This window comes from Acanthaster planci, linkage group LG20 (genome assembly GCF_054643075.1).
Source record: "Acanthaster planci isolate LZ-2023a linkage group LG20, COTS_SCS, whole genome shotgun sequence".
Classification (NCBI taxonomy): domain Eukaryota; kingdom Metazoa; phylum Echinodermata; class Asteroidea; order Valvatida; family Acanthasteridae; genus Acanthaster; species Acanthaster planci.
In genome coordinates this window covers 3931073-3957822 of record NC_141796.1, presented here as the reverse complement: position 1 = coordinate 3957822, position 26750 = coordinate 3931073, and the positions used below count along the sequence as shown (strand labels likewise).

Genomic DNA, 26750 nt, shown 5'->3' with positions numbered 1-26750 from the left:
CTTGTCCGGCTAAGATGCATGCAGTAATCAGGCATCTTTGGAATGTTTTCTATTATTCGTCTGACTTGGCGGCGACCATCATTGAACACTTTGAAGTGCCTGAGTTGCAACTCCTTGTTTGTCCATCCTCTGTGGTTCTAGTTAGCACCACTCATAAGGCTGTGAATAGTTCTCTGTTGAGATTTCTTTTTATACTGTCTTTATAACACACTTGCTGTCCATTGACATGTATGTTCATAACATTCTGATCAAATATTTCTTGTAAATTGTGCTTGGAATGTTCTGAGCAGAATCCACAATGGGTTAGCAATCGACTTCTACACAGGAAATGAGGGCAAATATGTATCGCTTGAGGTTATTATTCCTGACACTTTTACCAATCCATAAAGTGAACTCGGAGGGCTTAGTACAGCTGTGGTAAACCTTGAATGTGGACTCCAGAATAGTTGAGGGTTCATGAGCATGGAAGGCTTTATGGATGTGTGAAAAGGGCAAAACTGCCATAATTTATATGTTTACAATGGTGACGTCTCACAGTACATCAGATCAATCCTCAGTAAACATGATGAAATATGAGTTTGTGTTTATTCACTTTTTCTACCTTATTTTGATTTCTACCTTAACAGGCATGCCATGGAAGTACAAGGGTAAATACTGTTTATGCTAATGCATGATGTGTTTGTTGATTTGTTCACAATATGTTCTCATGACTTGACTTGGTCAATTTTTACAATGTGTACAGACGTCTTTTGGTACTACCGACAGTAGTTCAGTCTCTTTAAATAGACTTTAGTACACAAGATGGCCATTTTAAATAGCTAGTGAAATGACCATTTGAAAATTTACATCAATCAACATGTAAAATGTCCTTGTTAAAAAGTACTTGTTAAAGTTCTCAAATTGGTAATTTTCTCTTGAAGCAATTCTTGAGTAGTTAAAAGAACAAAATAAGTGTGTGGAAATTTGTTTTCCATTGCAACTGGATTTGATAATTTGGCGAAATGTGAGACAAATATGGTGAACATGTACCCAACGGTGACAATGTGGGGGAGGGGGCCAGGTTTGAAACCATCAGGCATCTGCCATTAGATCGATCCATTATGGCTCACCCCATTATAGGACCTGTGAGAAGTGGGGGGGGGGCATGCCGCCCGGTTGAAAAAGTGGGAGGTATGGGGCAACTGACCCTCATTTGCCTACCCACCTGCTTGTACCTTTGCAGCACTTTTTTGGTCACGTTCATTTTGACTGTATATATCTTTAAATTGACAGTCCACGCTGTTTTTGTAATGCACGTTTATCTATCCTAACTGTATACTTTTCAATTATAGAGGGGGCTGTTTTGTTGAAAAAAGATCTTTTGATCAAGGACAAATTATCCATAATTTTGTAAGAGAAAAAGTAAATATTTGGGGATTTCTGGAGTCAGAATAGTGGGTGAGATTTTAGATATGTTTTGTTGCAAAAATTGCCTAAAATGATCCTGAAGAAGGCCATGGAAATATTAGAAATATTGGTTGTTCAGAGAGATATGAGCAATATCTTTCAGTGAGAAAAAGTGGGAAAATATTGATCGCATGAAATTAGAAAGCATTTGGAGAATGCATGTTTCACCAACTGAGAGTCAAAAATCTCTGGCATGCAGCCATGATAGATCTACATGTAATTAAGACAATAGGGTGCATTTCCGTGCATTTTTAATCTGTATTAAAATTTAATCAAGTTTGGCAAGATGGAGAGTCTTGTCCTGCACTTGTGTGCATTAGAATTGAAAACTTTGCAAAAAAGTCAACATTTTCAAGAGATTTCTTAAAAATGTAACGCAGCATGTTATTGGGGGCGGCAACCATATCAAAACCCTTGTGTGCAATATGAATTACATGTGCACTGGTCACTTAACAGACAGAGTGTGGTATGTGGTATTAGCCATAGCATTTCACATTTTCTGTGCGGAAGCATTGTGCAAAGCAGGATTGGAACCAAGAGTATACATTCCAAAGTTGCTCAACCCAAAGTAGGGATTTGATTTGATTCTGTGTGGCAAGAGCAGGATATGTGACACATACAGGGCAGCTGACGTAGCACAATAGAATCTGCCACACTAGACGAGAGTCAATTTGGAATAAAAACTTGGTGTCAAATGTTTGTTTTTCTATAATTTGACATGGTAGAAAGCATGACAGTTGACAAAAGAAATCCTAATGTGCTTTTTTTAAATGATGTATAGTTGAAATTTTGAATCATTTCAAAGGTATTTAACTTGTTGATCTTCGGTGGTGAGTCGTCCATTCATGTCCTGGTTCTGTTGCACACATAGTGATTCATTTGTCATCTTTTGTGTATATTGACGTGTTGTCACCTTCAGCACTGGTCACATGGACTTCCACATGTTGCATGGACTTCAAATTTCAGCAAGAGTGTGTTTGCTATTGGTGATTGAGAAAACTACTGTTCTGAATTCATGAATGTTTGCATGTTCTTAATGATTGTTGTTTTATTGTGGTATGATGAATGTTGATTGTCTGTTGTATTTGGTTTGATATCAAACAGTCCATGCTCCATCATTGAAATAGCAGGTTGTGTGGAGATGTTGTAATAGCCATTTGATTCCAAATGGGAAGTTGGGTTGGCACAGTGGCTCTTTCCTTGCTTTCTATCTCTGTGGCCCAGTTTCAATTCCCACCGAGGTCTGCATGTGGATTTGGTTTTCAGTCCTTACCTGATTCTGTGGGTTTCCTCTGATGAATTTATCCAGGGTTTTCCTCCTACCTTTAAGACTGCATTTCTTCATAGTTATCTTCATTGTGAGGGTCCCAAATGATTAGCTGCTGCTGGATGAGTTACACTTATGAAAGATGTTAATATATACCGGTACATACATGCAATAACATCCTGTAACAACGAATATTTCTGTCCAATCAAACAAGATGGGGAAACTGAGTCATGTTTGAGGATAATAAACCAAAACATTGCAGAAAGAAGCTCCCTTTTCATGTAGTAGTAATGGTAATCTTAGTTGAGTGTGACTTGCAGAATTTGAAGTGAAGTTGAGAATAAAGGACTTTAATTGCTAATTATTTTGGGGTTCATTTTCAGATTTCACTGACCCACTGAAGACGCCGTATGACACAGATCCTAACTACATGAAGATCTTATCTAAAGAAGAAAGGATCAAGGTACATGTACATATATCAAATTCCAGCAAGGACAAAATTATTTACAAATGTGTATTTTCACAAAATGGTTAGACAGAACCCATAACTGTAATGCCTGGACCTTGCATTCTTTTATGCATGTTATTGGCCATTGTCAACACTTGTCTGTAAACCAGTCCAATGTACCCAGCAGTAAAAGTACCTCTGTAAAATCTTCACATTTCTTGGACCTGTAAGTTGATGGTACAGTTCCAGGCAAGGAACCATCTGTCTGTTGTGTCAACCACATTTCCTAAGTGTGTTTGATGTTTTATATATGGTAGTTGGCCAAGATAAGTGCTCATTGCCTTTCCACATTGCCGTGGTATTTGGCAGTATCTGCCCACCTGCAGCTTTTTTTTTATGTTACTTGAGGGAGGGATATGTGCGTACTAAAGAGCTTGTGCCAATGGCTTGCTTCCGTTCAGTATCTTCTGTTGGCCTCCATGCTTGTAGTATCACCTGTGAGCCTATTGCAGAAGTGATACCCTGGGAGACATGACAGCTTGCCAGTGGTGCTGGCTTTGTCCGCCCACTTCATGATCCTATGTTTGCATACATAGTTGAACATGCACTATTAGTTTATATGCTTAAAGCATACAAACCATTGGATGCAAATGGTGTGTCCCTTTGTATGGGGGCTCTAGTATCTATTAATATTACTCCAGGGAATCCTTATGTAGAAATCTTCTTAGACTTTAGAAGACCCCATACATCTAACATTTTATTTATGCTTTGTGCCAATCATTTTTTACAAATTAACTTACAGCAAGAAGTCAAGAATAAACATGAGGCAATAAAGCAGAGAACTGACCCTGAAGCTGCACAGAAATTGGAAAAGGCCAGGTAAGCCTGCCTGACCGGCAAGAATGAACTAACTCTGACTAGACAACAGAAAAACTAAAATAGTGCCCAAGGTTGACTTGCTAGAATATTGCCAGAGGTTGACTTGCTAGCAAGCAATAATGACATTTCTTTGATGTCAGTATTTTTACGAAGTTCTACTAAAACCAAACATCATGACATTCCATTTGAAGGAGCCATGAAATGATTTGCTCATTTGAACATTTAGTGCAGCTATTAGGCAACCATTTTTGTTTCAAGTTTTTAAGAGGGAAAGTTTTCAGTCTTTTAAAACCATTGCTCCATTTCTGAATAATTGGCATCTAGGCTCTTTGTTGCGTTGAAGTGAGTTCACAAGTGTCCACTGTTTAATTGAAGAAATTCAGTACAAACTGTGATCCTAAAATGTTTGTTGTTGTAACATTGTGTTCAGAAAAGCTGCTGATTGTTTCTCGTGAGAGATATCAACAAGAACATAGAAAACACATTAGATAATTGACCACAGTCTGCATTAGCATGAAACAGAAATACTTGAAAACACCCCAAGTGCAAAATCTGATCCGCAAAAAGCATATAATGTGCATTTGAAGAAATCCAGGAATTTTCTCTACTTTGTTCTTGTGCATGTACATGTATTTGAAGATAGCCTAATAAATGCCGTTACAGGGCAGAGAGAGATCGGCAATTGATGGATAGAATCAAACAACACAATCTTAAGGTACAGGAGAGGAAACAGCGCCCTCGTGGCAATCCCCGTGAGGAAATGGAAGCTGCCCAGAGAGATCTTAAGATGGTAAGTGGGTGATGTCAGCAACATAAGTAAGTTACCTGATGTGCCTAAGTCGATGATGTTGGAAGCAGTAGTATGTTACCTGATGTGCCTAAGTCGATGATGCTGGCAGCAGTAGTATGTTACCTGATGTGCGTAAGTCGATGATGTTGGCAGCAGTAGTATGTTACCTGATGTGCCTAAGTCGATGATGTAGGCAGCAGTAGTATGTTACCTGATGTGCGTAAGTCGATGATGTTGGCAGCAGAAGTATGTTACCTGATGTGCCTAAGTGGATGATGTAGGCAGCAGTAGTATGTTACCTGATGTGCCTAAGTTGATGATGTTGGCAGCAGTAGTATGTTACCTGATGTGCCTAAGTCGATGATGCAGGCAGCAGTAGTATGTTACCTGATGTGCCTAAGTCGATGATGTTGGCAGCAGAAGTATGTTACCTGATGTGCCTAAGTCGATGATGTTGGCAGCAGAAGTATGTTACCTGATGTGCCTAAGTGGATGATGCAGGCAGCAGTAGTATGTTACCTGATGTGCCGAAGTCGATGATGTTGGCAGCAGTAGTATGTTACCTGATGTGCCGAAGTCGATGATGTTGGCAGCAGTAGTATGTTACCTGATGTGCCTAAGTCGATGATGCTGGCAGCAGTAGTATGTTACCTGATGTGCGTAAGTCGATGATGCTGGCAGCAGTAGTATGTTACCTGATGTGCCTAAGTCGATGATGTTGGCAGCAGAAGTATGTTACCTGATGTGCCTAAGTGGATGATGTAGGCAGCAGTAGTATGTTACCTGATGTGCCTAAGTCGATGATGCAGGCAGCAGTAGTATGTTACCTGATGTGCCTAAGTCGATGATGCAGGCAGCAGTAGTATGTTACCTGATGTGCCTAAGTGGATGATGCTGGCAGCAGTAGTATGTTACCTGATGTGCCTAAGTGGATGATGTAGGCAGCAGTAGTATGTTACCTGATGTGCCTAAGTCGATGATGCAGGCAGCAGTAGTATGTTACCTGATGTGCCTTAGTGGATTATGCTGGCAGCAGTAGTATGTTACCTGATGTGCCTAAGTCGATGATGCTGGCAGCAGTAGTATGTTACCTGATGTGCCTAAGTCGATGATGCTGGCAGCAGTAGTATGTTACCTGATGTGCCTAAGTGGATGATGTTGGCAGCAGAAGTATGCTGCCTTATTAAGGGTAACATTTTAGCACAAAGAAATTAACTGAGCATTACATTTATACATGGTGGTCTTTGCTGCTTCATTTTAAAGATTCAGTTACTGAGCTAAAGATTAGCTAAATGTGTAGAGAAGAACTGTTTGTTCATGGACTCATCCTTCTCTGACAATGTCCCTCAATATGGGTAATTCACAACAGTGCTTCTCCAAGAGATTGCAATGCATTTGCCAATCCTGACACTTGAAATCCGTCGACCCAATATGCGTTTGGAAAGGGGAGACAGATGTTGCGCGTTGTGATTGGCCAACATGTTGCATATTCTTGGAGGTGCACTATTGTGAATCACCTGTATTGAAAGTAAAGTAAAAGGTTTGCAGAGGTGTTTTGAATTGATGTGTGAAGCTGATGGTACATTTAAGATTCGGTGAATTTGCCTTAGGCTGTGGTTTGTATGGGCATTCTTTTAGGGTAAAGCTTGTCAAATGGCAAACAGTCCTGTTGGCTTTGTGCTTGTGGCAAGCAATCAGCCTGAGTTGTATACACAAGTGTGTGAATTTCACGATGGCGGTATACACATGATATATACATCCAAGTTCCTTTACTTGGCCATTAACATGGATCACTGGGTAATCTCTATGCACACACAGAACCCACAGATTAGATATTATAGGGAACAAGGATTTCAAGGTTTCCCTCCATGCTGTGTGTTGACATTGTTAAAGCTCAAATATTTCTTTTCTTGTAGCTTCGCAAGCCTGGTCAATTTTTCCAACTGAAGCTCTTTTGAACTTTCATCCTTTGACATCATTTTTTTGTACATTGTAAGTTGATCTGCTTCAGTCATTGGCACAGGTTAATGCACCACAGTTGTCATTAACATGTAGATTTGGATGTGCAGTGATTATTAACCTTTGACACAAGGGTGTTGTCTTATTGTCAGCTTATTACCATTCCGTCAAGACAAATTAACGCCAGTCTAATGCTCCTGTTTTTTGCACTGCACTGTACTCCTGCTCAAACATGGTAATGTCAGAATGCTGCACACAGTAGTCTTTATGCTTACAGTGCAATGTGGTGCACTGCCAACATTTTGCCTTTTCTGCAAGATTTCAGGTGAAAGATAAATGTACATGTTTGAAGGCATGGGGCTTTTGACATTGGCTGGGCTTATTGACAGGAAATGTTTTGCTGTGGAGGGGAGAGCATGTCTATGGTATGACTACATTGGTGCCCACAGCGTTCATATTCCATGATGAAGGCATGTCTATGGTATGACTACATTGGTGCCCACAGCGTTCATATTCCATGATGAAGGCATGTCTATGGTATGACTACATTGGTGCCCACAGTGTTCATATTCCATGATGAAGGCATGTCTATGGTATGACTACATTGGTGCCCACAGCGTTCATATTCCATGATGAAGGCATGCATTGTTTAAGGTCAAACTAGCACCAATTCCCTACGTACATGTAAATGGCTGGGGTAGAAAAGCTGCACAGCTGTAAAGATGGTGTCAAGAGTTAGAGCATGTTTATTTTTTCTACTGAAATGCATATGATACAGCAAAGTTCTGCAGCAAATCTTCACTTACATATTAACAAATATGAGGATCTCAGGTTGCATTTAAACATGGTTAAAAACCATGGTTCAAAAATTTATCAATACATCAACTAGTGTGTTTCATAATTGTCGAGTACAGTTGCAGAGATTTGAAGTCATGCGCAGGGAATATGAAGTTTTGTTAAATCTGTACATAACTGTGCCTGCTAGGAGTTGTTTGTTCATTCTTGTGTTTAATGCAGTGATTGCTGGTTCATTCCAGGCCAGTGATCTTCAACGTGAGGTGAACCATAGACGTTTGGAATTGGAATATAGATTTCGTGCCTTCACTGGAGATGCCTCACCCATTCCTTGATCACATTCCTTGATCTTCACTGCTAGTTTGTGTTTGTGCTTTTTTAACGGTTTTGAAAATTGTAATAATATTATAATAATGTATTTATTGTAGAGTTTGTTCCATTTTTGGTATGGAGTGGAGGTACTTTGTGGAGGTTGGGATTAACTGCATTGATGACCAGATGAACAAATGTATGTGTATAACTAAATGCCATTTCAGGTCAGTTTTGAACATTTTCAAAACTTCAAAGTTGGTTCAAATTTGACCATGCAGAATTTGCTTTTATTGCTGTTGACAAATCTGTTGATACCATGTTCATGCTTGAGTGATAAAATTTCTATATGTAACATGTTTGCAGTTTCTTACAGGTATGAGTGTTCTTTGAAATAGATTGTTGATGTATAAATAATGCATTTGAAGTGTGCCAATTTACCAACGGAAACCAGCTTTGGTTTTATTTAAAGATAGGATATGTGCGCCATATGTTCCATTTATATATACACTGTATGTATGTTATGCTGATGGAATGTTGCTCCCAGAAAGCAACAAGCATATACACTGTATGTACATGTACAGTACTTGTGTCTGTAAAACCAAGGAGAAACAAAGAGAAGCCTGGAGAAAGTTGAGGTGAACATGTATTACTTATCTTAATCAATTCAAACTTCCATTGTTGGTTCTATTTGTCCATTGGTTAACTGTTTAAAATAAAACCAGACCATATATCATGGAATTCTAGTTGCATACCGATCCCTGCTTTCCCTTTGCTATTTTATGTGTACAAAATGCAAACTCGCCATTAACATTAACAGTGTCCGTTATATCAAATTTGCAAGTGTTTATTCATCAGTTCAGTGTGTATAAAATAACTGAAGTGAGTAATACAAAACAGTTTATTTGAACTCTCATTATGCAAAACTGCTTTTACAGAATCAATTCAAGCAGACTGACTGCATCTGATATTTATGCTAGTACATCTTTAAACTGTTGAAGTGAAATCTGTTATATTCAGTATTAAAACTCAACATCAGGAAATCTTCAAAGATACACAAAACACTCTTCAGGATTTATTTGCAAAACCAGGTAAGTATGTATGAATTTTTGTGTTTACAGTCGTTAAGGAATATTCATAACCGAGTGAAAGGTTTGGAAATAGTTTCTCAGAGCTACCATTTGTTTTAGAGCAGGTGGTGTGCATGTACGAACCTGTACCAGTACCTAATTCGTATTTTGCCAAGTGATGGTGTGTTATCTGATCCTCATAATATTAGGAAATGTACAAGATGGGTCAATGTTTTCAGTGTGACAGTGACACCTTCTGGACCTAGTGTGTTGGTGTGCAGGATTGTGTGTGACTGTGAGTAACTCATGCATTGCATTTGTTGATGGTTGACAAATCAAAATTGATAGAAATACATTGCAAGAGAGGGTTTGATTGGCTGCCATCTTGCAGGCCAGTGCTTTTGTTCCACAGGATATGCACAAAGGAGGTTTCCCTGTGGAACAAAACTGCTCTGCAAAATAGCTACTATGCAAAGCCTCTATTGTTGTAAATACATAGTACGTGTATGTACATTTTGCTTTGAATGTTCAAGTGAAAAGCAGGTCTGAAAGGCACGTGTGCATGCTCTTGGTATTTAAACTAGATACACAATGGTGGTACATGTACATGTATATTTCTGCCCCAAAACCCAGCCCATCTCTGGATCTGTGTTAGGAGCATTTTGTTTAACAAGTTCAAGTTTCACGCCACACTGCATTGCCATTTGCAGAATATCGGCCACTTAAGCTTCTCATTCAGAAATGAACTCGGATTTCCTAAACATAATTATCATCATTCAGTCTGACAATTATCTAAGGGTTGCTGTTAACATGATTAATTTAAACCCCCAAAGAGCCTCGTTTTATCGGCCCATTTCACAGCCAATAGGCTGTGCCATGCTCGATTGTTTTGAAACTTGGCATGCTTCTAAAATCACTCTTTATCCTTACAAATGTGAACTTTGCACTCAATCGGACCTTTGGCTTTGTCGTTACGGTCACCTGACGTTCAAGACCACGTGTGGCAGCCCGTGTGCACTGGGGACGGCGCTGGGAAAACGTACACATTTTGACCGACCTGTATTGGGAAAATGGGTGCTGCACAAGGACGATATGTTCGATATTCAAAAAAATTGGTGTCAAAATGACCGTACTCAGAAACATCTCGAGTACTCTAATCACAAAACCATCCAGTTTGAACCACTGTGAACTGAAATTTGTACAGATTCCTCCAACGTAAGTACCGCATTGAGTGACTGCTTGTTTTGTGATGCTTGCCATAAATCATGGAAGTATCCTTTGTCCAGGAATTAAAAAAAAAAATCCAACGTATGGAAGCTGACTCAATGGATTCCAATTCCACAGGAATTCTATTGCATTCCATTTCTTGTGCACTTTTGATAGAAAAGGTTCTGTTTATCAAAGCCAGCAAGTGGCCTTGGTAGTTACGCAAGAATCCAACACTGCTGTGCTCTAATTGTGGGGTATTATTATTACCTATTGTGAAGATTTTGGAGTAAAGGTCTTCCATGCAAAATGAATAAAAAATGAATTGGAACCGCCAAGACATCTTTGCCAGTAATGGCCTGTACAGGGTCATGTTTTAATAGACCTAAGCCAAGTGCATTTTCAGTAATATCGAGATTGAAGTAAAAGAAATACGCCTAATGCATGATATGGTGAATGCAAATTTACCGTTCCTCATGTTCTCTGAATGACATAATATATGTCCCAAGATAATATATGTCCCAAGTAACTGCAGATACTGTAAAACTAGCCTCCTACAGCAAGTTTCTGATTCTGAGCGACTAATTTTATGGATGATACTGTAAATGCGCTGCACTATGACATACCCTGGATGTACTTGATAAGCCGGCAAAATTTCGATCAAATAAAAATAGTGTTGGGGGCGTAGGAATTTTTTAGAAATAAAAGAACGTGAAATATAGACCTTGTATACTTATTCTAACAAAATGAAACAAATGAACACGTTTTCGTCTCATTTTATCAGCGATAACAACACGCTAACCATGAGCCAAAAAAATAAACACCAAAACACCCCAACAAACAAAAACCAACCTACCATTTGTCTCTTCGCATGAAAATGAATACTTGTTTCTCTCATTTTACAAGAAATAATAACACACATAAATCCGAGCATATCAAAAAACAAACAAACAAACAAACAAAAACAACAAAAGCCACCATCTCTCTGTTTGCAACCCTTACCAACTGGGGTTAAAAGAAAAGTGACAAAAATTAGTTTTATATATGAAATAAAGGATGTCAACACCTCTAAGAAGAAGACTTCCAGATGGCGTAAAGTCGTTTTATAAGACTACGTTTAATAAGTATCTTGTCGAACTGCCAGACAAACCTAAACATACGTTAAGATTACATCTCTGATACATACGTGCAGATCAAACCTGTCGAAGAATTCAACCCCCAATAGTATGAATACTAAAAAAATCGCTCCAAATCTGTTAGACGTCGTTGGCACAGGCAAAAACGGCTGTTTGCAAAGGAAAGACTGCATTAATGCAATCAAAGGGTACATCACACTATGTAGATTTGTTACAAAAGCCGACTTTAGAGCGAAATTAGGAAGCTTAAAGGCAACTTTAGAAACTGGAAACTTGTGCCTCGATTGTTTAACACAGATCCTCTGCAAGTTTATTATTTATGATGAGAAAACTTTGGGTTCATATCAAAATATCGCCTTTACAAAGTTTCTGTGGTATAAGTAGGGTATTATATGTCGACTACTTTCCACAAACACCTCGGTGACAAAATCATTCCGTTATCAAACAATACCATTCTTTGAGTCTGCATGAACACAACTGCTTGGAACAACCCTCTGATAAACACATTTTCGCACCAGCGACTTATAAAGTCTACTGGCCGTCATGGTTACCTGCTAAGAAACAATGAAAAATAAATGCTCTCAAGTAGTCAATGTCGACAACGACCAAGGAAAAGCCAACCTGAGAGATCGTTCCTTGAGCTGTAACCCCTTTGTAAAATAGGGCAAATTTCTGCTTCAAACGACCGCATGACTTCCGAGTTTTCTACACCGGACAAAATTTTGCTGTCGTCGTCGTGAGTCGGGTTATTCCCTTTCCACGTTGTAGAATTTGGCCAGAATGTATATTCTTGTCACTGCAGCATTATAATGTACATTATTCTTGTTTGTTTGTTTTCTGGAAACCGAGCAACGCGCCTGGAATGCAACCCGCAGCACATACGCAACAGTTTGGAAAGATTGTTTCATTGTTCAAAGGTCTGGATACCTCATTAAATATGCAGCGCGTGGTGGGCGCTTAGTCTAAACTTGAATATGCTGCGCCTATGTCTTTCTGTATGTAGAATTTATAAGTCGCTCGTGCGAAAATGTCTTTATCAGATGGGTTTTTCCAAGCAGTTGTGTTCATGCAGATAAAAGAACTGTATAGTTAGATAAACGAATTATTTTGTTTCCGGGGTGTCAGTGGAAAGTAGTCGAAATATAATAGCCTGCTTATAACACGGGAACTTTGTAAAATCTGTATTTTGATATGATCAAAAAGCTTTTTCATCGTTGGATATCTGGACACACAGAATGATATAGGCGCAGCATAACAACCGCTTTGTTTTCAATTTAAGTTAAGCGCACACCACGCGCTGCATATTTAATGAGGTATCCAGACCTTTGAACAATGAAACAATCTGCCGCGCGTTGCATTCCAGGCGCGTTGCTCGGTTTCTAGAAAACAAACAAGAATAATGTACATTATAATGCTGCAGTGCCAAGAAGATACATTCTGGCCAAGTTCTATATCCTGGAAAGGGAATAACCTGGCACACAGCGAGGACAGGAAACTTTTGTCTGGTTAAAAACTTGGAAGTCACGCGGTCGTTTGAAGCAGAAATTTCCCCTATTTTACAAAGGGGTTACAGCTCAAGGAACGATCTCTAAGGTTGGCTTTTCCTTGGTCGTTGTCGACATTTACTACTCGAGAGCATTTATTTTGCGTTGTTTCTTCAAAGGTAACCATGACGGCCTGTAGAATTTTAAGTCGCTGGTGCGAAAATGTCTTTATCAGAGGGTTGTTCCAAGCAGTTCTGTTTATGCATATTAATGTCCCCAATATGTTTATTCATTTAGGTTTCTCATTCAAAATGAGAAAAGATATTTTCACGACACTTCACATGCAAAGCAAGTTTTATACTCGGATAAACCCAATTAAAAGTATGTTTAATTATGCAAATGAGCGTTATGGACATCACAATCTTTATGTCGTGGCATTTAACAAAATGTACGTCATGGACTTTACACATTGGCTACGAACATTAAAAATACTTTGTTAAAACAACTGGCTAGTCCATTTTGCGAATGAGCGCCTCTTTGCAAGGTAGCGTTTTGTAGGACCTCATCTTGTGGATGACAAAGTTAGATGCATGTACATGTAAGCCAATAATTGAAGCTGTTTGGTAACGTAACAATCAGCCATATTTATAGGCCTGTTTGTTTCAAATGAATCTGGATCCCCATCAGTGGTCCCAATTCTGGATCAAGCCATCCGTTGAACATCAACTTTTGGAGTAATTTTTGTTCATTTGAAGTCTGTCAATACTTGCAGATACTTCAAGAGATAAACACAATGTACAAAATCTATACAAATTTAACAGTGACTTATGTCTCCAATTTTAAAAAAAGTAACTTGAAAAATCTAAGAGCAAAGGTCCACAAATACAGACGTACTGTACACATAGGCCTATTATGCCTGCCCCTTTTGCTACATGTATTTGCATACTGCCAAAATTGTAGATATTAAATTCTGTAACATTTATCAATCGCTTTGTAATCTTATTTCACTACAGTAACGGGAAAAAAAATAAGGAAATGTCCTATGGAAGAAAACGTATTGAAAAAACAAAGATGCACAAAGAATTTCAAGCAAGATCTTAGGTAGCAATCACACACTGTCAATAATTCTGCAACTACACCGTGATGCTCATTTCCTAAAGGTCTATGGCTGTTCTTACCTGTTTATGCGTACATATATTTTTTTGTTCAGTTGGTCTAAATGCCACTGGGGAGGCATTCAAGGGTCTGAAAAGTCTTATATTTGACAAGCTGAAACCAGCAGACACCCAAGAAGAGTAAAGTTTAGGGGGGGAGTCTTGACTCTCCTTGTGTACGAAAAGTAAAAGGCTCATCTGAACAGTCCTCAATTCTCCAATTTCAATACAATTTTACATACACCCTAGTTACTGACTGGATGACAGGTATATATACTTGTAGGTGAAAAAAAATAATATTACATGTAATAATAAACAACAGAGGAGAGAAAGTAGGATAATCCTCTTGGAATTTCGCCCTGGATTGTATACACAATTGTACTAGTTTGGAAGTGTAATGTCCACAATGCAAAATGTAATGTCCATGACGCTTCAAGACTTGCTCGTGTAACAAAAAAGTGGAGAGCCATTCAATTCAGTATTAATGTTTTTTACGTTGACTGTTCCCTATGGTAGCTTACAGCATTAAAGTCAGTTGAAACAAAAAAATAAATAAATAAAAGATTCAGACTTCCCCACGTGTAATGTCCATGAGGCTTGTTTGTGGTAAATGCTAGTGACTAAATGTCATTTTATTGATGTTCATACTGTCTGTTAGGCACAACACTGCATATTACTAGAAATAAACAAGTAATCAAAGAGATGCAACTTCCAAGTCAATTAAATCAATTAATTATGTTTAGAAACTGTTTCCAAATGCAATGTCCATGACGGTGGATTGTACATTACGGCAGGATCACACTGGTGGTCTTCATCAAAATGGCAGCCTGTCAGTTATGATTTTTCACATGTATCTTTACATGCATTTCTATGAAGTTACATGTGTTACACCTGTTTGATACATGTGCATGCAGCACCATGACAATCGAATGTAGTGGTTGTTTCCTTGCTTAACAATGTGGTTCGTAGACTGGTAAGCCAGGGGCCTGAGCACAACTTGACTGTATAGAGCTGATTCCAAGAACACAATGGCAGCCTTCCTATAGTCCTAGGCACCAGAGAATGATGATGGACATCCATGTACCACAAACAGACAGCTGCATGACTTGCCCACAGGACATGATTGTGATCATCTGCTTGATGTGTAGTCCAGCTGAGGTCTTATGAGGGCACAGTGCCTGCTAGATATCCTGGTAATATCGCTTCTTTAATGCCCGATACTTCCTCAGCATGTAAAGTGCCTCAAGTTCCTTTATGACATATTCTCCTCTTGCAATTAATTCCTGTATTTTCTGAGGATCTGTGACGTCTTTGTTTTTCATGAATGCTGAATGACACCTGTCTCGGAAGTACTTCTCTCCTTTTGGATAGTCACGGCCCAGGAAGATCAGCTGTTGAAACCATGATAAGAAGAAGAATATTTGATAACATGCAAGAACGTGAAACGGTATCTACTAAATGTGAAATGTGGCTCAGATTGAAGACAACAATTTAGAAACACTGATGGGGAGGGCACATTTGTAGTTGCAAACTCAACAATGTGCCCTTCCTATTTCTAAACTGGCCACAAATAAGTCAAATATGAATTTTCATATTAATATCTTAGCAATTTGGTCTTTTCAAATACATGTACAATTTTATTTGGATAACTTCTGATAATTGAATAACAAGTTGGTACATGTACTTACATTTTTATACAAAGATTTCACCACATGTCGTGTATTATTACACATGATGATTCACACGAGATTGCACCTGTGCTGGGGAAAAAAAAAGTTACATTCCTGATTTGCTCCTGGTATATACATGTATGTACAAATTCTCTGGTAACAGTGGATGTTTGGCAAATGATGTACAACTGAACACATGTACATGTTCTGTTCTTGAAGTAACCATGCAAAATTTCCAAATCAACAGGCAGTGCATAATTTGTGTTTTTGACAGGCCAGTACAATAAACAGTAAAAAACATTTCATCGTGGTAGTCTTTCACCAGCCAAAAGTAAGCATCACAAAGTTTTGGGCTTTTTATCAATTAGGCTTTGGGCTTTTTATCAATTAGGCTTCACCACAAAAAAATTACCAAAAAATCATTCTAATACAATCGCTGCATGGCTACCGTCTAAAGAAATGTTTAGAAATGAGTGTGGAATATCTAACTCCCCTCCCTACAATGAGTAAATATTGTCTTCACCTTTAGCCTGGCTCTTTGTCTGGGGCTATTTTATGTTGTAAGTCTGCCTCACCATTAGCCTGGCCCTTTGTCTATTTTAACTATAGATAAATATATGTCCCATTGGTATGTTGAGAAAAAGCTGGGCACAGGTTTGGGCATGTCTTGGGTGGACTACACTGAGCATGCACGTCCAATTTTGTAAAAATGTAGTCTTTGGATTTGCGTCAATTGCATGACGAAACCCAATTGACAAACTTTCCACCTCGGTGAGGGGTTACACTTCTGTCTGGTAGGGCCTGTACAATGGATAAACAATTTTCATTGAAATATCTCCTTTTTTTAAAACTTGTGTATTTCCACCTAGGTTTTCCCCCGGGTACTGATACATATATGTGAGGTGGTCAAACAAATTTTGCTAAAATTCTAGCGCCTATGGTGTTTCAAAAAGGCCTCGAACAAATTCTATGTAGTCTAATAGTACATTTACTCCCCTCTAAAATAAATCGATGTTGTATTCTGTGTCTCTCTTTAGCATTCAGAATGATTTAAAACTGTTCTATTTCAAAATACCGGTACCTGATTTCTTTCGCTTTTTCTTCCTTCTTTGTCTATATAAGAGTGAGATGGTAAATTCAACAGAAAAGCCTGAGGTGGTTACTCAAATCAGTGAGGTGGGCTGCCTCAAAAGTTGAACACATGTAGGTAGCTGTTGGAGCAACCCTGTTTCTGACTATCAAAACTATCAAATTGAAAGCAGCAATTTCATGTATATTTCAGGCCTCTAATGCCTCAGGGTTTTCGCTACAATCTTTTGTAACCAACAGATATCACTCATATGAATACACACAACTGTGCAAAAACTGCACTATTAATTCATTCTGCTTGACTGCCCCATTCATGTTAGTGATTAGTACTTCTTGAAACCCCAACCATAGGAACAAAACTGAAGTGACACAGTTCATTAGACATATTTACCTTTATAATAAGGGGAACTCTGATTATCTCTGTAGTTATCTGAAAGAGGTTGGTTCCCACTTTCTTCAGTGTTACACCTATATGTATGTGCACACAATGGAAGAAGCCTGGTTCTGTCTGAAAACTACTCTGACCTCTCTGATAAATACATGTAACACACGCACATGTATGTATGTTTATTCCATAAAAACTAACCTCATCAAGACACACTTTCCACTGGTTTTCCACTGCTGTTCACCATCAAAACATCAAGATTTTACATGTACAAATGTCAACACAAAATGGGATACAGGTACACGCATGTATCTTTTTGAAAATGCCCATAAAACCTATGGTACAAGTAAAAATCATAAATTCATCAAATCATGATCCATCTTGATCATAACAAAATACTTGCCAACTGCCATTATGGATTGAGAAAAAGAAGCCATGATAAGCCTGGTTATGCTTTATTTATTGTTCATCCAACAGCTCATTTAGCGCCAATTACCAAATGAAGTGATAATTAAGAAGACAATGAAGAAATGTTCAGTTTTAGAGGTGGGAGGAAAACCCTGAATGAATATTCCGGGCAAATCCACTAAGTCAGGTATAGACTGAAGACCCCATCTACATGCTGGGGTAGGTGGGATTTGAACCCGGGTCGCAGAGATGGAAGGTGGGGAAAGAGCCACAACACCAACCTGACTCCCTGTCAAATAACGCATCTTGGGAATGAGCAAAAATCCTATGAAAGACGTTGGGGAAAAAAGGGGGAAATCCAGATCCCACTTAATCCCAAATGTTCTTGTTCTGTCTCCCGCCAGCCAGATTTGCACAAAACAGACACCCCTTTAGCATAAAGGCAAGGTCCAAGTTGCCGTCCTCAAGGCAAATGTGGCTGCTGATTTCGGAGCTGTTCAAAGGAGGCAATTTTTGTGAACTGAAAATGGCAATTTTCAAGAGTCCAAGCTTTTTAGGTTTTAATAGCCAAAATATCCTTTTGGTAAATACTTCACGGTTGAAAACCACTTCTTTTATTTTTGAACGAGTTTACGATGTGATGAGGGTGTGTTGAAGGTGTGTTGACAGTAGGCCTACCTTGCGTGTTGACAGAAATAAACATGATAACCACAAAATGGTGCATAGTAATTGCACAGGCATGACAGGGAAAGGCTTTTTACATCTGAGTGTTGCTGATCTAGCCCTTTTCATCTATATATAAATGCAAGGTCCTGGAGACAGCATTCCCGTCAGGCCATTGCACTCATGCACGTGTCCTTGACTTGCATGTAAGCGTGCACACTTTGGCAAGACACTACACCCTTCGGTCAGAGAGGAAAGAAACACACATACATGTACATGTATACCACCTTTGTCCAAACAGAATGGCCCTGCAGTAATGGCTTCTATTCTTGCCTGATTTACATTGTATGTTCCAGAGAGGGCTGCATGTGACGAACCCCATGAGTTTAGGGGTACATGTACATCTATTTACAAAATTTGTTGCAAGTTGTCAATTTGCAATCATACATACATTTCTTTATGCTCATATTCCTCAGTTCAAATTGCGACAAACATTAGTGTGCACAAACGTAAATTGGCTTATAAAATTTGCACACTGAAAAAAACATTATGCAGAGTCCAACTTGCGCTCCACTTAACCACTTTTTATTTACTACTTTATTGTACATACCCTATTCCAGGAACTTTTGCAACTGGTGTTTAAAGCGAAATGAAAACAATGTTAAGCACTGTAACATAGTACTTGTTTTCACCACAAAAGGTTAAAAAAGCTCCCAGATATCACATACATGTACATGTAGAGTTCCCTCCCATGCTGATCCGGATTGCAAGTATTGATCAGATGTTGGTACACTGACACAAGAACCCACCTTATTCTGATCTCACTAATCACATACCATCAACACACCATCAGCACACACAGTACTGTCAACACATCGTTAACACCTCTAAAACACATTCAAAATTAAATGCAGCAGTATTTGAACGTAAAGTATCAAAAGCACATTTGGCTAAACTAAAAAGGTTACTCTTGACAATTGCCATTTTCAGTTCACACAAAAAGCCTCCTCTGAATAGCTACGATGTTGACAGCCATGTTGCCACGAGGGCCATACCATTAGGCCTACACTGAAGGGTAATATATTCTACAATAAACCAACATATACCATGTCGGATTGGGAATTCACCCATTTCCTTAAAGACTTTCATGGGTTTTCGGTTATGTGATAATTTATTCATGCCTTTAAAGTTGAAAATTTGAAATGTGCCCATAGCTTTATTCTTTAATATTTCTGCCATACATGTACTGCTACAAACTACTTCTAACAGCCTAAATGGTAAAGTCCAAGTTCCGATAAAGGCAAAATGGTAATCAACGGCTAATGTTATGCTGCTTAGAGTTAAATTTGTTCGTGAGAAAATACTCCATTTTCAAAACTGAAATGTATATGTATTGTAACCTCAATTTACTCACACACTGAACATTCTTGTTTTGCCCAGCGAGTTCTATGCACGCCTCTTTAGCTGATTTATACTGCATTTCAGATGTGTTGACTGTGACAGAAACACCACTTTACAGTCACATCGCCCCACTGCCACTTCGCCTCATTACCTTGTCATGATTACCACTTTGCCCCATTTCTGGGGTTCATTACCTTTAGTTGCCTGTTCCTATCATAAGGGAACAAATTCTACTTTTTTCGAAATAGCTTACATCTAAACAAGCTGTTGGTGATGTCCTCTTTCATTACGGAGTCCAGCAAAACGGCAACCCTAAATGTTATATCTGAAAGCTTGTAAAAGTGTTTGTTTTCAATCAATGATTTCTACCCTTTTTGCATCAAATCTACATTTTAAAAAGCAGTTGTGTTGTAAAATAACCGAAATTTGTGTTAGAACCATTTATTACATGTACAGTGTATGTCTGTTTGCATCGAGTTTTAGGTGTAAAGTATGATGAAAATAATGCAAGATCGGAGCCACTTACACCATGTCAACAACTGTGTGTGGCCATCTTTGTTTATTGTCGTGTGACATACATGTAGTCTCGTCTATCAAAGCCAAACATCTTGTGAAACTCAACTGGGTTTGGAATGATGATGTCATCATCTTTGTAGAGCTTAAAATACATGTACTCCTTCATTTGATGTATGACTCAAGGCATTTGAATAAAGCACTGTCAAGCCTTGTTTTGGTTTGTGAAGACTACAAAAAGGTAACAAACAATGTGCATTTTTCTACTGAAAATCCCCCAAAAACATGTTTAAGGAGTTGATAAAACATCTATGAAACGGTGTTTATTTGTAAGCTTGACATTTCAGGAAGAAAAGGAAGTTGGTTTTGTAAAAAATTGATGTCTAACTGGTGCCAAACATCCCTTTTCTATTGGGATGCTGTCGCGCAACTACAATGTGCATTAGATTGATGAATGGTGCACGGGGAGCAAGATGCAAATAACAAGTGCATAAACCACACGTTTCAATCAAATGTTATCAAAAGACCCTGTCAAACACGAACAGACTTAAAGGAACTTATGACACCTGACGGACTTCGTCCCCCATTTTTATAGCTATTTATTGATGACAAAGTATCACATCAAACTATGCTTCAGAAGTTCAGTGATTTTTCACACATCACTAAAAATTTCAAGCCCAACTCCACTGTCCTGTTACTGTACACATGTACATGTATCCTGTGTTTATTATTGATAAAGTTCTCCATAATCAAAGATATTGTTTACTTTACACTTCCTCTGTGACTTAACCACAGATCTTTTTTTAACTCTGGCATGTCTGGAAATGGCTCTGATGAGGATCAAGACTCCATGTGGTTCAAATGCCGGTACATGGATGAAAATAAAACTTGTGTCTACCCCCAAAAAGTGATGGACTATACATGTACATGTAACACTTAATTTTAATCACAAATTCATAACTTCACTATACTTACAGCTACTGAGCTGAATTCTATACCATTTAATTTCTTTTGAAGTTCTCTTTCCAATGGTACTAGATTTGTGGGGGTCACCTGAAAAGTGCCAGACTCCCTACTTTCATATCCGAAAGAAAAGAGAACAGGGCTTTCAGTTTTTGAGAGAAATTTTGGGGTAAAACAGCAGTGTACATGACCACCCCAAATTTAAGAGCTGTGAACAAATAAGCAAATGTAGTCTGATTCCTTGATTTGGATGGAGATTTGTTTTGATAAATCCAAAAAGCCTGAGTCAGGTAACCAGACGAAACACAAAATGACGTGATTCGACTGAGTGGTTGTCTTTTGCCAAACTCGGGTCAGAAATTTTTAGTTTTCTTAAACCAGACCTACCAGGATTGAGTAATGGTTCCTTAAGGTCAAAATGAGAAAGTGGACTTTGTTTCCTTATTATAGGAACAGGGTGCTAAAGGTAATGTACCTCCAATTTCCACTTCACCCCATTGCCACTTTGCCGGAAAGTAAACCTTGCCTTACAAGTAAACCTGTAAACAGGGCCCAACGAATACTCCACTGACGTATACTGGGCCCTGTCCCGATTCATAGGGATTTCTTTTGAAAAGTTTTATCCGGGATATCCAGGGGCATAACTAAACATCCGCTTGATTATATGAGCTGAAATTGCACCGGTACACATGTACGTTCACCACTTCCAGGATAAACTTTCTGCTAGGTGGTTAATTGCAGAAAACTCGCCGTTTTCTCGTTCGGAGGAAAAAATGTTGCCTTTTTTGCCATTTTCCCACTCTTGACGAATTTTGGCTTGACATCACATCGACATCTAAGCGCACGTGGATAATCATGGCTGTTTTGTGTCGCAGCTAATGCGCAACGCCCTTGGCTGGTTCCCTGTCCAGTCGCACATGGCTTGAGGCAAATCATTGGTAGCATGGATCACTCCTGTGACGTGACATGAAAGTGACGAAACAACCGTCAGTTTTGTCCAAGTGGGACAAAATTCGTCCGGAGTGGGAAAACGGCAAAAAAGGCAATACTTTTTTATTCCGAACGAGAAAAGGGCGAGCTTTCTGCAATTAGCCACCTAGTGGAAAGTTTACCCCATAAGTAGTGAATGTATTGGTGCAATATCAGCTCATAAAATCAAGCCGATGTTTAGTTAAGCCCCCGGATAAAACTTTTCGAAAGAAATCCCTATGAATTAGGACAGGGCCCAGTATACGACAGTGGAGTATTCGTCGGGCCCTGTTTACAGGTCTACCTTACAAGTTACATGGCATGCATGATGTGGGTCAATAAAGATATGTACAGAGTGAGTGACTCCATGGAATTACGAACCAGTTTGGGATCACTGATGATCAGAATCCAGTAATGTGATTTCACAAAACGCAGCACGGCGCTGGCCACGCCAGCTACATGTACTGGTAGCTTACCAAGCTATGCCTAACGTTAATGTCGAGTAATACTAATAGGCCGGATCGGAGTGGGGGAACTAGGCTAAATATGGGTCAGGGTAGACCTAAAACCCCAACATTAGTTTTACCTAGTCTTACCCCTGTTTACTGTCTTGGCGCAGTTATGTAGAACAGCCGATTGCTTTTCGTTCTGACGTTGTTCACGTCCATAAGCGCTTACAGTATCTAGTCAGTCAAGCCAATTTGGTTCAAGGGTCAAGTTTCATTAACGAAGATCCAGGCCTCTCGCGTGTCGGTTATTCGCCCCATTTCCACTTCGCCTGCACCCCTAACTATTTCGCCCCATCGCCACTTCGCCCCATCCCACTTCTCCCCATTTCTTGTTCGCTCCATTTCCACTTCGCCCCACCGATTATCTTTCATTCTTTTCTTTAGTAACAGAAGCATAGGCCTCTGAGGATGGAACAAATAAAAACATCGACGTTTGAAGCAACCAAATAACGGTGGGAGAATCCAATCCTGACCAACCCTTATTTTTCGGCGAGACCCTAATATTTTTATTGGCAAGTTAGATAAAAACAAATTAATAATATAAGAAAGACAAATAAATAATTCCTGTTGTCTTTTCTGTCTTTACAAACACCCCAGAACGACATTTTTCTCATTATAACGCCCGTGTTTTTATGTTTTCCAAGTTACATTTGCAAAATTTGAAAAGGAACTTCTGCTAATTTGTCAATTCTTATTCTGTAAACCCTTTGCAATTATTTCAAATGGACATGTAGGCCTACAGTGTTTCTACATCTCTTCATTATGGAATTCCATATCTATCGTCGTGCGTCGTGCATGCGTCGCCCGTCGTCCGTTTTTTCTCGATTGCGCAGTGGTATACTTTTAACTTTGACCCTTGATCGTTTCACATGTCCATGTACTTGTTCGATCGATCCATTGTGCCTGACTCTCATTTTAGCAGTAGAACTAGAAGATGCATTCGTTTTAGCAGTTGCGCCGAACTCTACTTGAAAGAAAAAATAATATCCTTTCATTTTTGAAGACTGACATCGGTAACGTGACGTGTATATGAAATAATACCATTTTTGTTACATTGATAACTTAGTTACTCTTTACTCGTTAACGGCCTGACGTTAGACATATAGCCTATGTAATATTTCTGTCTGTCCCTGCACGATATGCCACAGAACTGAATGTAAATAATGAATTATTTACAATGCTTGATTCCTTAATATTTTTCACAATAGACGAACTGATTCAACATTATTTTGAGGGCGGGTATACCTATGATGAAATCTGCTGTATATACTCCAAATTAGACATGACTTGAGTAGCAGGTAGGCTCACAGACGTCTTTTGAACAGTAATGTTACCTGGACGGTGCTGGACAACCTGTTCTCATTGGTCTGACCACCATGGCATACACACCCACAAAAACCAACACGTCACATTTTCTGAAACTTAAACCAATTGGTAATTGGTCCCTAACAATACATTTAATAAACAGTTTGTTATCCACAGCACTGTCTAGTATTTCTGGATTTCAAGGTGAAATTGAGAGGACAAAATGGAATATCTGTATTGGCTGGCAGATTTCTTTCTGGAATTTGATGAAAACAAGTCGGCACATTTTTACAGAATGCAAATTAGAATAAGACTTTGGATAAGTTGGCCAGAACATTTTTGCTGAAAATGTTTTTCCCCAAAACACTTGATTGAATTCTCAAAAAAGGTGATATTTTCTTGTCAAGGGGCGGGGGTAGTCTAGCATTATTGGCATTAATTATGGGACTAATATATGCTTTGCAGGTGGGATTTGTACTTGCCTATTAAGAAAAGACCCTTAAAAGTGAATGAAATCATCACATTGTCATATGTTAAACCCCGGCCGCTTTTGCAGGCCCTATGCAACCCACTTGATGGACGACGCACGACAGGCGACGCACGATGGACTACGCACGACGCACGACAGGCGACGCAAGACGGACGACGCACGACGGAAAGAGGCATGTTTGGAACTGGTAAATGGCAGAATTGGGACACAACAAAAAGTAAAAGGCGACGGACGGACGGCGATGGCAGATATGGAATTCCATACTTCATGGCCCCCACCTTTTTTCTCTATCTCCTTAATTGTGTATAATTCGTGCTTTTTCTTTCTAATGTATATTTTGCGTTTTTATGATCAATAAAACATAGAAAGAGGAAAAACTTGCTAATTTCACAAATTCTCTTCGTGTTTCGCTGTCGCTGTGGTAAAAACACGTGCGTGTGCAAGCGCCGGTTTCAGCCGCGCCGCATCCCGCCATGCAAGAGAATGCGTGGGGCAAATGAGTGAATGAGTGTGGTGACCATACATTTTATGAACGTCGCCTAACGCATCGAAAAAAAAGATCGATGTTGCAAGATTTCTTAAAGTTAATTCACAGAACTTAGTATCTTGTCTATGTGTGTATTTTCTGTGTTCATGAGTTTAATTCTAGGTTGTTTTGCCCGTAGGCCTACTTGAAGCGAGCAGCACAATGTTTCCACAAAATTTCCTGCCGCGGTGCTCCTCAGAGGTTTATCTGATCGCTGGGCCACAGTGGATACATTGACAATTACCAGAACGATGTGTACAGAGTGTGTATCGCTTTGAAATGAACTCGACGAGGATGAGAAATAAACCCTATGCTAGTTCAACCATGTACCATGAACAACGCAGGAGAGTTTTCTATATACATGTATAACTCCATCATGATATCGTTTAGTGTGGAACTCCTCTCTCGACCATTTTTTGAAAAGGGTTGCTTGAAACACTCGAGCACGGACAGGCAAAGTGGAGATGGAGCGAAGTAGGATGGGGCGAATTGGAGATGGGGCGAAGTGGTTAGGGGCGATGTAGATGTGGGGCGAAGTGACAGTAAAGCGATCGAGTGGATCGTCAGTTCACCAGTATGGAATGCCAAAGAGGCAAAACTCTTCGAGGCAACACTGACATCGATCGTTCCTAGAACGCGACGATTGATTGATGTTAAACATCGATCGATCGTTCTAGTTTTGGAATCACTATGGTATGAGGCGCCCTTTATAACTTTATTAGTACATAGACGTAGAGTAGACTTATGATTAGTAAAAACAAAATTAAACGAAATATTGTATATATGGCGAAACTATTATATTTAAGACGAAAATGTAATAAATTTAAAACGAAACTAATACATAAAGTACGGAACCAATCTATCTATAGGACAAAAGAACGTTTAAAGCACAATGGTGATGTACGTGTATATGGGACGAAAACTAATAAATATAAACATAGAACAAAATTAATAAACATAGAATGAAACTTTATAAGACGAAGCGCCGCCACCTCAACGCCAGACCGGTTGTGATAAGAGCAAAATGTAAAATACACAGAACGAAAACGTAATAGAAGGAAAACGAAAATATATAACACGAAGCGCCATCTATCGACTGGTTCGCGGACGTAGCTCCTAACCATGATGCAGAGTTTTTTCAATTGTTCCGAAGTGATGCAGAGCTTTCTCCATGGTTCCAAAATGTTTAGGACCATGCGGAACAATTGAGAAAGCCCCTCAACATGCCACACTATAACGGTGTCACTGCTGCAGTGGGTATAACATTAGGAGTAACCAGTAGCATAGCTAGGATTTTACTAGGGGGGAGGGGACAAAGGGGCACCAGGTTTCAGTGGTGTGGCTTTTGGGGTAAAGTTTTTGTTAGCCTTGTTCAGTATCCACTCGTCCATTTGGGGGGGGGGGCACCTGGGGAATTTGTAGGTGGGGGGAATGTGCCCCCAGGCCCTCCGTGGCTATGCCACTGGGAGTAACTAATTTATGGAAAGGAGGGTTTTGAAAAGGGTTGTCAACAACTTAACGCACACGACGAACGTTCACATTATTTGTCAATTCTCGAGCCTTATGGTTCAGGATCACAGCTCCACTTGTTTCGACAAATCTCCATGACAAGTAAAGTGTGGTGTTGTGACGTCCACCGTATCATCAAGAGTGTTGGGGGAAAGAGTTCCATAAAAGTTATACGAACAACACTAATTTTCCCTTAAGATGTTACAACAGCCGTCATAACTTGAGTGATTACATGTCCCATAAAGTGAAATTTAGCAAGTCTCGTATAGGTTTGAGCACAAGGGCATGAAGTGTTGTCCGTGTTATTACTCTTTCCTTGCTGGGTATGGCGCAAGCGGACCGACCGGTCGGTAGATGGCGCTTCATCTTATATGTTTTCCGTTTTCGTTCTTTACGTTTGCGTTCTA

General features: G+C 39.3%; 2 protein-coding genes and 1 long non-coding RNA gene across 14 annotated transcripts in view; 1 reads left to right on the top strand and 2 right to left on the bottom strand.

The window, feature by feature from the left end:
• LOC110988951 (leucine-rich repeat-containing protein 27-like) overlaps positions 1-8634 on the top strand; it is a 31719-nt gene extending 23085 nt beyond the window's left edge. For 4 of the 7 annotated variants that reach the window (XM_022252962.2, XM_022252963.2, XM_022252964.2 and 1 more), the window contains 5 exons: positions 627-647; positions 3097-3176; positions 3964-4040; positions 4704-4830; positions 7827-8634. In XM_022252962.2, coding sequence (XP_022108654.2) covers positions 627-647; positions 3097-3176; positions 3964-4040; positions 4704-4830; positions 7827-7919 — 398 coding nt within the window. In that variant the 3' untranslated portion in view covers positions 7920-8634. Of the gene's footprint in view, positions 1-626; positions 648-3096; positions 3177-3963; positions 4041-4703; positions 4831-6746; positions 6823-7826 lie in introns of all 7 variants that reach the window. The other 3 variants (XM_087130759.1, XM_087130763.1, XM_087130761.1) reach the window with 2 other exon arrangements.
• A 1879-nt stretch (positions 8635-10513) lies between these two features.
• Positions 10514-12851, bottom strand: LOC147795852 (uncharacterized). The gene is made up of 2 exons (XR_015423546.1): positions 10972-12851; positions 10514-10893 (listed from the first exon to the last, which is right to left on the bottom strand). It is a non-coding gene; the product is annotated as an uncharacterized LOC147795852 (long non-coding RNA).
• A 274-nt stretch (positions 12852-13125) lies between these two features.
• On the bottom strand, positions 13126-22794 carry LOC110988953 (electron transfer flavoprotein regulatory factor 1-like). Of its 6 annotated transcripts, none has more exons than XM_087130769.1 (4): positions 22601-22794; positions 17094-17170; positions 15632-15703; positions 13126-15334 (listed from the first exon to the last, which is right to left on the bottom strand). In XM_087130769.1, the coding sequence occupies exons 3-4, from the start codon at positions 15674-15676 to the stop codon at positions 15125-15127; spliced, it is 255 nt and encodes an 84-aa protein (XP_086986895.1). In that variant the 5' UTR covers positions 15677-15703; positions 17094-17170; positions 22601-22794; the 3' UTR covers positions 13126-15124. The 6 variants fall into 6 exon arrangements, with proteins under 6 accessions (XP_086986895.1, XP_086986896.1, XP_086986894.1 ...); XM_087130770.1 differs by having other exon boundaries at positions 15632-15698; XM_087130768.1 differs by lacking the exon at positions 17094-17170 and having other exon boundaries at positions 22601-22793.
• Between the last annotated feature and the right edge of the window lie 3956 nt (positions 22795-26750).